Source organism: Salmo trutta, chromosome 20 (assembly GCF_901001165.1).
Source record: "Salmo trutta chromosome 20, fSalTru1.1, whole genome shotgun sequence".
NCBI classification, from domain to species: Eukaryota; Metazoa; Chordata; class Actinopteri; order Salmoniformes; family Salmonidae; genus Salmo; species Salmo trutta.
The window spans coordinates 23,474,118-23,485,032 of record NC_042976.1 but is presented as its reverse complement, the minus strand read 5'-3'; the positions used below and the strand labels follow the sequence as shown (position 1 = coordinate 23,485,032).

The window sequence follows — 10,915 nt, the reverse complement described above, 5'->3', positions numbered from 1 at the left end:
ACGCATAAAGAAAATATGCACATTTTCCCACCAGTAGTGTGTTTCCACCAAACAGATTTGTTGCCGATAAATATTGTTGAGTGATGACGTTGTGGACAAAAAATGTACACTTTTTGCTTAAGTTTTCATGTGCCTATTAAATATCTACAGTTCAATATGTTTCCATTGCATTTTGTCAAATGGCACTCAAACATCGCTCATCATGTCATCAGAATAAGACCCTCAATATTTATTGGAAAGGAGCATCGAAATCGTGCATTTTCACTACCCTGTGAAGTTCATCATAATTGATTTAATCTTTAGCCTAATAAACTGTATGGTTTCCCGTGTTGTATTGGGAAGACCTCACACCATATCATTGCGTGACTATAAGTTTACTTCGATATAACGGTTATTATATCAATATTTGTGCATAAAGGCATTTCCACTGCATCCTCTCGCCTAATTTATTTTCCGACACAAAAAGATCCCACCATGTCAAACGAACAAATTATCTGTAACAGTGGAGGCTCCTCAGAGAAGGAAGGGGAGGACCATCCTCCTCAGTGAATTTCATAAAATTTAAAATTATAAAACATTTAAAAATGTATCCTTTTTAGATAAAACTATACAAAATATATTCACGTCACCAAATAATAGATTAAAACACACTGTTTTGCAATGAAGGTCTACAGTAGCCTCAACAGCCCTTTGTAGGGTAGCACCATGGTGTAGCAGGAGGGCAGCTAGCTTCCGTCCTCCTCTTGGTACATTGACTTCAATACAAAACCTAGGAGGCTCTTGGTTTTCACCCCCTTCCATAGACTTACAAAGTAATTATGGCAATTTCAAGGAGGTTGTTCTCCAACCTATTGGAGCTCTTGCAGCATGAACTGACATGGTGTCACCCAATCAAAGGATCAGAGAATTAATCTAGTACTGAAAGCATAAGCTACTGATAGCTAGCACTGCAGTGCATATCATGTGGTGAGTAGTTGACTCAAAGAGAGAGAAAGACAATAGTTTAACAGTTTTCAACTAATTCATTTATTAAAAAATGTTGGAGAAGCCAGAGATCATTGCGCCGACAGAGATGGCCACCTCGCTTCAGGTCCTTACAAAACTATGCAGTTATTTGTTTTCTTTATGTACTATTTATTACATTGTTAGCCCAGGAAATCTTAAGTGTTATTACATACAGCCGGGAAGAACTATTGGACATAAAAGCAATGTCAACTTACCATCATTACGACCAGGAATACGTCTTTCCCGAAGCGGATTCTTTGTTCGATCCTCCACCCTGGACAGGCGATCTTATCTCTGAGGCCGACCCAAAACAACGTAGTCGCCGCAGGAGAGGCGGACGGAGCGGCCTACTGGTCAGACTCAGAAGGCGAGCACACCATCCACCACTTCCTAGCATATTACTCGCCAATGTCCAATCTCTAGATAACAAGGTGGATGAAATCAGGGCACGAGTTGCCTTCCAGAGAGACATCAGAGATTGTAACGTTCTCTGTTTCATGGAAACATGGCTCACTCAGGATATGTTGTCAGAGTCAGTACAGCCACCCGGTTTCTTTACGCTTCACGCCGACAGAAACAAACATCTCTCTGGTAAGAAGAAGGAAGGGGTGTATGCCTTAACGACTCATGGTGTAATCACAACAACATATAGGAACTCAAGTCCTTTTGTTCATCTGACCTAGAATTCCTTACAATCAAATGCCAACCGCATTATCTTCCAAGAGCATTCTCTTCGACTATAGTCACAGCCGTGTATATTACCCCCCCCCCCCCCCAAACAGATACCTCGTCGGCCCTGAAAAAACTTCACTGGACTCTATGTAAACTGGAAACCATACATCCTGAGGCTGCATTTATTGTAGCTGGGGATTTTAACAAAGCTAACCTAAGATCAATACTACCTAAATTCTATCAGCATATTGAATGCGTGACACGAGCTGGCAGAATTCTGGATCATTGCTACTCGAACTTCCACGATGCATACAAGCCCTCCTGCGCCCTGCCTTCAGCTAATCTGACCATGAATCCATTTTGTTGATCCCAGCCTACAGACAGAAACTAAAACAGGTCAATACAACGCTGGTCTGACCAATTGGATTCCACGCTTCAAGATTGCTTCGATCACATGGACTGGGATATGTTCTGCATAGCTCAGACAACAACATTGATGTATACGCTGACTTGGTGAGCAAGTTTATTAGCAAGTGCATCGTTGACATCGTACCTGCTGTGACTATTAAAACCTTCCCTAACCAGAAACCATGGATAGATGGCAGCATTCGCACAAAACTGAAAGCGTGAACCACCGCTTTTAATCATGGCAAGGCGACCGGAAACATGACCGAATACAAACAGTGCAGCTATTCCCTCCGCAAGGCAATCAAACAAGCAAAGGGTCAGTATAAAGACAAAGTAGAGTCGCAATTCAACGGCTCAAACACGAGACGTATGTGGCAGGGTCTACAGTTAATCACGGATTACAAAAAGAAAACCAGCCCCGTCGTGGACATAGACATCTTGCTCCCAGACAAATTAAACAACTTCTTTACTCGCTTTGAGGACAATACAGTGCCACTGACACGGCCCGCTACCAAAGCCTGTGGGCTCTCCTTCTCCGTGGCCAACGTGAGTAAAACATTTAAACGCGTTAACCCTCGCAAGGCAGCTGGCCCAGACGGCATCCCTAGTCGCTTCCTCAGAGCATGCACAGACCAGCTGGCTGGTGTGTTTACGGACATATTCAACCAATCCCTATCCCAGTCGGTTGTCCCCACATGCTTCAAGATGGCCACCATCGTTCCTGTTCCCAATAAACCTAAGGTAACTGAACTAAATGACTATCGCCCCATTGCACTCACTTCTGTCATCATAAAGTGCTTTGAGAGACTAGTCAAGGATCATATCACCTCCACCCAACCTGATACCCTAGACCCTCTCCAATTTGCTTACCGCCCCAATAGGTCCACTGACGATGCAGTCGTCATCACACTGTCCTATCCCATCTGGACAAGAGGAATACCTATGTAAGAATGATGTTCATTGACTACAGCTCAGCATTTAACACCATAGTATCCTCCAAACTTGTCATTAAGCTCGAGACCCTGGGTCTCGACCCCGCCCTGTGCAACTGGGTCCTGGACTTTCTGACGGGCCACCCCCAGGGGGTGAAGGTAGGAAACAACATCTCTACCCCGCTGATCCTCAACACTGGGGCCCCACAAGGGTGCATTCTCAGCCCTCTCCTGTACTCCCTGTTCACCCATGCCTGCGTGGCCATGCACACTTCCAACACAATCATCAAGTTTGCAGACGACACTACAGCGGTAGGCTTGATTACCAACAAAGACGAGACGGCCTACAGGGAGGAGGTGAGGGCACTGGGAGTGTGGTGTCAGGAAAATAACCTCTCACTCAACGTCAACAAAACAAAGGAGATGATTGTGGACTACAGGAAACAGCAGAGGGAGCAAGGTCAGTACAGGTGCATCAAAGCTGGGACCGAGAGACTGAAAAACAGCTTCTTTCTCAAGGCCATCAGACTGTTAAACAGTCACCACTAACATAGAGAGGCTGCTGCCAACATACTGACTCAAATCTCTGGCCACTTACATAAATGGAATTAATAAAGGTATCACTAGTCACTTTAAATAACACCACTTTAATAATGTTTACATATCATACATTACTCATCTCATATGTATATACTGTATTCTATACCATCTATTGCATCTTGCCTATGCCACACGCCATCGCTCATCCATATATTTATATGTACATATTCTATTCATCCCTTTGTATTTGTGTGTGTAAGGTAGTTGTGAATTTGTTAGATTACGTGTTAGATATTACTGCATAGTCGGAACTAATAACACAAGCATTTCGCTACACTCGCATTAACATCTGCTAAGTATGTGTATGTGACCAATACATTTTGATTTGACTTGAGAGAGAGATTTTGTCTTTTTTTTTCATTTTCAGTTTCAGTTACTTAGCTAGCAAATGCAGCTGGCTAGTTTAACCTACTCAAACGCCCGGCTCAAATAGAGGGATAGTATGTTAGCTAGCTGGCTATGACTTTCCAACACAACACTGGAACTCTTCCAAGTCAAGATAAGCTTTTGGTTGTATTCATTTATTGCCGCCGGAGCTGCCGGTGTAACTGCTAAACTGCTTACTGACTATACACTGTAACGTTACTGCATGATTGTAGCGGGTTAACTAACACATTAGTTATATTAGCTATGTAGACTAGGACGTTACTTTACCTAATATGGGGACGACAATGTAGGCTGTGTGTAGCAGTTATGATCCCCTGGTCACATTCAGTTGAAGTCGTAAGTTTACATACACTTAGGTTGGAGTCATTAAAACTCGTTTTTCAACCACTCCACAAATTTCTTGTTAACAAACAAAAAAAATAGCTTTGGCAGGTCGGTTAGGACATCTACTTTGTGCATAACACAAGTAATTTTTCCAACTATTGTTTACAGACAGATTATTTCACTTATAATTCACTGTATCACAATTCCAGTGGGTCAGAAGTTTACATACACTAAGTTGACTGTGCCTTTAAAAAGCTTGGAACATTCCAGAAAATTATGTCATGGCTTTAGAAGCTTCTGATAAGCTAATTGACATCATTTGAGTCAATTGGAGGTGTACCTGTGGATGTATTTCAAGGCCTACCTTCAAACTCAGTGCCTCTGCTTGACATCATGGGAAAATCAAAAGAAATCAGCCAAGACCTCAGAAAAAAATTGTAGACCTCCACAAGTCTGGTTCATCCTTGGGAGCAATTTCCAAACGACTGAAGGTATCATCTGTACAAACACTAGTACGCAAGTATAAACACCATTGGACCACGCAGCCGTCATACCGCTCAGGAAAGAGACGCGTTCTGTCTCCTAGAGATGAATGTACTTTGGTGCGAAAAGTGCAAATCAATCCCAGAACAACAGCAGAGGACCATGTGAAGATGCTGGAGGGAACAGGTACAAAAGTATCTATATCCACAATAAAACGAGTCCTATATTGACATAACCTGAAAGGCCACTCAGCAAGGAAGAAGCCACTGCTCCAAAACTGCCATAAAAAAAGCCAGACTACGGTTTGCGACTGCATATGGCGGGGACAAAGATCGTACTTTTTGGAGAAATGTCCTCTGGTCTGATGAAACAAATATAGAACTGTTTGGCCATAATGACCATCGTTATGTTTGGAGGAAAAAGCGGGAGTCTTGCAAGCCGAAGAACACCATCCCAACCGTGAAGCACTAGGGTGGCAGAATCATGTTGTGGGGGTGCTTTGCTGCAGGAGGGACTGGTGAACTTCACAAAATAGATGGCATCATGAGGCAGGAAAATTACGTGGATATATTGAAGCAACATCTCAAGACATTAGTCTTGAGATGCTTGGTCGCGTATGGGTCTTCCAAATGGACATTGACCCCAAGCATACTTCCAAAGATGTGGCAAAATGCCTTAAGGAGAAAGTCAAGGTATTGGAGTGGCCATCACAAAGCCCTGACCTCAATCCTATAGAAAATTTGTGGGCAGAACTGAAAAAGTGTGTGCGAGCAAGGAGGCCTACAAACCTGACTCAGTTACACCAGCTCTGTCAGGAGGAATGGGCCAAAATGCACCCAACTTATTGTGGGAAGCTTGTGGAAGGCTACCTGAAACGTTTGACCCAAGTTAAACAATTTAAAGGCAATGCTACCAATACTAATTGAGTGTATGTAAACTTCTGACCCACTGGGAATGTGATAATATTAGCTGAAATAAATCCTTCTCTCTACTATTATTCTGACATTTGACATTCTTAAAATAAAGTGGTGATCCTAATTGACCTAAGACAGGGAATTTTTACTAGGATTAAATGTCAGGAATTGTGAAAAACTGAGTTGAAATGTATTTGGCTAAGGTGTATGTAAACTTCCGACTTCAACTGTACAGCTAATGTGTTGTGCATTGAAGTCCACAAACAAAGGGAAATGGTGAGAGGAAGATAGAGCACAGATGCGAGATGAATACAACTGTGGCTGCTATGAAAGTGAACTGTGTGTACGCGTGATCAGGGGTGTATTCATTCCGCCGATTTTATTGAAAAACATTTCATAAAAACGGAAACAAACAAAACGGGGATAGAAATACCTGAATTTGTCCAATTGAAACTCTCGTTTGAAACTGTTGGACTAATGATTACACCTTAGATAAGCTAGACACAGGCAAGTGTGTGCAAGGCGGTATGTGTCACCGTCTCTCACCTCAAGATTGTTTTTGACATGTGTTCCTACGTTGTAAACTTTCATTCTTAGGCTAGGTTTTAGCAACCTCATGATGGGTATAGGGAAATGTTGAGTATCATGTAGTAGCCTAAACCTATTGATGTTACATTGAACTGGGTGAATGGAATATGAATGACAGTCATCCAATATGCTGTAATAGAAATAAGACCATGCTCATGAGAAGAAAATAAATTGTCCTCCCTCATCTTAAATGGCACTGACCGCCACTGGTGTCAACAGCTGCCCACAGTGTGTAGAAAGACCTTTACCCCGAGGCCTGTTCTGAACAAAAATACTATACTGATTCGATTAGTGGAGGAACTGAAGAATACAGGACTACATGCTGCTTCTCCTGCTCACTGTTATGCTGGACCTGGAGATGTGGAGTGTCTGACCTCTTCCTACGAGACTCATCTTCAGCCTCATTATGAAGTTGGGTGGGTCCCCGCGTGGGTCGGTTGAGCTAACCTAGGCTAATGCGATTAGTATGAGGCTGTAACTAACAAGTGTAGGCTTACCCTGGCGTGTCGTTTTGATAACCATGTACATCTCTCTCAGACAAGGTGACTTTGATCAATATATTCTGCTCTATTTACTCCCAGATTCTAAAAAGGTTTTATGGGTATTATGACTCATACTGTGGTACTCTATGGTGTTGGTGTTTCTGTACAGCACTTTGAGATATCAGCTGATGTAAGAAGGGCTGTAGAAATCCATTTGATTTGATGTGGTGCTGTTTCTGTCCTCTACTTCTATACTGATGTGACAACACCACATGTCACACACATCCTCCACAACCCGGTCACCCCAACCATCCTTCCACCCAAAACAAACTTTTCAATTTAAAAACATATAGCTCCACTATATATATAGTAATATAATATATTTTTATGGTTTTTCGTATTTTTATCCGCCAGAGGGCACACTTGCCTCATAAATGGGCCACATATAAATGACTTCAACAGCAAATTGTACACTAGACCGCGTTGGATGCATGACGCTCTTTTCTGGTCAAGCCAGTGAGGGTGAGGGGACTCCGTTGTCTTTGTGTCGAATTCGAAACATCAATCCGACAAAATGATCATCTACAAGGACATCATCACTGGTATGGACAAATATCTCGTATGCCCATAATGTATTTTTTTTAAATTATGTTGTCATGCTATCTATATTCAGAATCAAGTGTGTTGGTCTTTAATGGTTCCCAGTGTTGTGAAATCAAAGGCTAAGGCCTTGCACAGGGCCAGACGTAACCTCAGCTGTGTATGTTTCTACTATGAACTGTTTTACCATTACACACGCCGGGGCTTTTAATCAAGAAAAAGGGAATGTTTGGTAATGTAAGCAAAGGAGAATATTTACTTATCGCGATGCAAAACAGGTGCAGTTTACGGTACTGGGATATGTGGACCTTGTTAGTTAGTCAGCCTGCAGCTGCTTGTGTTCCATGCGGGCGCTCAGCTGTCAAAAGACCGTCAACTAACAGCAAACGCGATCAATCACTCAATGGTTGAACTGTACATTCGTCGATTATCCACATACTAACCTTTTGCACACATACTAGTATCTTAATGTTATGCTTCTATTCCAGTTATATTAGCTTTGTAAACCTAGAAGATCTTGCTAGTACCACAGCAGTAGCTGTAGCATGTCTGTCAGCCGTCTAACAAATAGGATTAGTGGGCAAGCTCAGCTATGTTAGCCGGCAGCAGCAGGACCTGGCCTGGGGAAGTCTGTAGAAGGCCCAAGGCAAACTACCTGACAACAATGTAACCTCGTGACTGAACTATTCATGTGGTTTCTATTCATTCTGTTTCATTGCAGGGGATGAAATGTTCTCTGACATTTACAAGATCAAAGAATCACCAAATGGGATGTTATTGGAAGTTGAGGGAAAGGTGCGTCTCCACTGCAGGTATAAGCTCTCTGAGTTGTGGTGGTGAGAGGTGAGGTGTATTAGGATTTGGAGCCACTTATTGACTTGGGTATCATCTTAACTCAACTCATAGTTTTGCATTATGCCTGAGTTTACATAGACAAGTCCTATCAGATGGTCCTGAAATAGAATAAAGTGTTTGACAGTATTGGGACCCAACCACTGAGTGATTCAGCACTCACTCTCCTCTCTCCTTCCCATCGTCCTCCTGTATTCCCCCTCTCCTCCCCTCAGATGGTTAGTAGAACGGAGAATATCGATGACTGTCTGTTGGGGGCAAATGCGTCGGCGGAGGTGCAGGATGACGGCTGCGAGTCCAGCACAGTCAGTGGAGTGGACATCGTTCTCAACCATAAACTGCAGGAGACATCCTTCACCAAGGACTCATACAAGGGCTACATCAAGGACTACATGAAGGCGTGAGTGTGTTAGTGACGGGTGTCTGCGCATGTGTTGCGTGTGCTAGGAATGATACAGGCTAGACCCATCAGTCTCCCTGTATGCCCATCAAAACTGTGACTGTACTTATGTAGATGAAAATGTCCTTATTTGAAATGAAATGCAGTTGAAGGTGTGTGTGGGTGTGTGCAGGATCAAGGCTAAGCTGGAGGAGAACAACCCAGACAGAGTGAAGCCCTTCATGGCTGGAGCTCAGGAGGAGATCAAGAAGATCATGGGCAACATGAAGAACTACCAGGTAACTACTAGTTACGGCTATATATCTACTAGCATATTCATAGCAAATTCAGCTACACATGCATTCCTCACATCACATCAACTATTTGTGCTCAGTCAAGCTGTGATGATTGAAGGTCCAGGCCTATGAAACTAAAAAGATCTAGATTGGAGAAGAATCGTGTGGATGTAGTTTCACTGACCTAATTTCACTTTACCCCCGCTTACATTCCCTCTCTCTGTTCCCCCTCCCACTGTAGTTTTTTACAGGTGAGTCCATGAACCCAGATGGTATGGTTGGTCTGCTGGACTTCCGGGAGGACGGCATCACTCCCTTCATGACATTCTTCAAAGACGGCCTGGAGATCGAGAAATGCGTGAGTCCCTTTATCCCAGTCTACTCATGTCTAATAACACACTGATTATGTTAGAACTTATAACCAGTCTACTCATGTGTTATAACCACTGACCTTCCTCTCCTCTCTTTCACAGTAACACTCTGAACACTTTGTTTCTATTGGCTGCTCAGCTGCATCTCACCTGACCCACGACCACCAACCAATGAGACGACTGCTCGGCATTACATTTGGATTGAAAGCATTTAGTTACAATTGTTATATTATATCTGATTGGAATGGAAGTATTATAAGCTGCCCAAACCATGTCATGTCTATGTGGTTGGCTGAAGGGGTGCTGTGACAGTATTTTGGTGTTGATTCTGTAATTGACCTGACTGATTACTGTGTTAAACTCTTGACTATTGCAGTGTTCTGGTAACTGGTATATTCAGGAAGGCCCAATCAGTACATTCAGATAGAGGCATATATGCTCTATATATATACATTTCTATCATGCAAAATAAGGAATTGTGTCAGCTCTATGTTACATTTCTACCTGGGACATTCAATATGTCACACACAGTTTGCTGGGATGATTTGTTTATCTCTGCAAAGACAATGTTTCAGTCCACTGATTAGTTATTCATTAATTGGTTATTTATTGTTGATTGATTAACTCTCAGGCCTCCATTTGCTTGGTTTACAGTTCCGTTAGATGTGACACCCTTACTAAAAGTAGCGGGATAGCTTAGGACTTCCTGATTTGAGTTGTGAAAAATAAAACTAACACTGGGTAAAACATTTCCAGTCGTGGTGTTGATTTGTTTAAAAATGTAGATGATGCAATCATTGGATCCATCAAAGATATTTGATGTTAAAGCCATTGGCCTTTTTGTTGAAATGTTTATCTCTGAAGCTTGTTCTGTCAAGTAAGTAGGCCTACATATTCAGTGAAAGAAAATGTCAAAAATGCAAATACCAGTAGTTCCATTATTTTATAGGAATTCTTTATCAATTATTTATTGCCCAGTTGCAGGTTCTGTAAGTAAGGTGAAAGATAAAATCCAAAGTACAGTGCAGCTTTAAGGCCAAGTGCTTCACACAGTATGGTGCATAGTGCAAGATCCCCACATCATCCTACCAACAGATTGACAACAAGCAGACACTCTGGTCATGTGACTTTGGGTACCAGTCAAAGAACAGAAAGACTCCCCCCAACTTTCCACCATGATGGGAAGCCCCTAGGGTCAGCATTTATATCCCAGGCAGGATGCTCCTTTCTGGGCTAGTCACTCTTCATCTCCTTCCCTGGTAGTGGCGGTACTCTGGCTTCAGTTCCCAGGTGCTCTTGTGGGTTCCTTTAGCGTTGTACACGCCTATCTCCCTCAGGATCTCCTTCAAGTAGGTCTACAGGAAACACAAACAAAACATCTCTCTGGATCTCCTTTACATATGTCTATAGGAGAGGGGCAGTTTAGGGCTGGACTCTTTACAGTATCCATGTTCACACAGCTACTGCCTGCACCCTTATTCTGAAAACTAGAATAAGCATCTGTCTACTTCTAGTGTCGAAAGCCATGTTCTCGTTGGCTGGCCCTCGCTTCATACTCATCGCCAAATCTACTGGCTCCAGGTCATCTACAGGTCTTTGCTAGGTAAAACCCCGCCTTATCT

The 10,915-nt window shown here is 42.7% G+C and overlaps 1 protein-coding gene across 2 annotated transcripts; it reads left to right on the top strand.

Moving 5' to 3' along the window:
* The first annotated feature begins 7,270 nt into the window (after positions 1 to 7,270).
* LOC115155729 (translationally-controlled tumor protein homolog) lies at positions 7,271 to 10,044 on the top strand. Of its 2 annotated transcripts, XM_029702631.1 has the most exons (6): positions 7,271 to 7,397; positions 8,117 to 8,190; positions 8,463 to 8,647; positions 8,820 to 8,925; positions 9,164 to 9,280; positions 9,396 to 10,044. In XM_029702631.1, the coding sequence occupies exons 1-6, from the start codon at positions 7,370 to 7,372 to the stop codon at positions 9,396 to 9,398; spliced, it is 513 nt and encodes a 170-aa protein (XP_029558491.1). In that variant the 5' UTR covers positions 7,271 to 7,369; the 3' UTR covers positions 9,399 to 10,044. The 2 variants fall into 2 exon arrangements, with proteins under 2 accessions (XP_029558491.1, XP_029558492.1); XM_029702632.1 differs by lacking the exon at positions 7,271 to 7,397 and having other exon boundaries at positions 8,117 to 8,207.
* Positions 10,045 to 10,915: the final 871 nt, after the last annotated feature.

Bases quoted from the DNA above. Each gene is read 5' to 3' on its own strand.
- LOC115155729 (XM_029702631.1), top strand. From the start codon at position 7,370: ATGATCATCTACAAGGACATCATCACTG. The intron at 7,398-8,116 runs GTATGGACAAAT...GTTTCATTGCAG, and splicing joins CTACAAGGACATCATCACTG to GGGATGAAATGTTCTCTGAC. The intron at 8,648-8,819 runs GTGAGTGTGTTA...GGGTGTGTGCAG, and splicing joins ATCAAGGACTACATGAAGGC to GATCAAGGCTAAGCTGGAGG.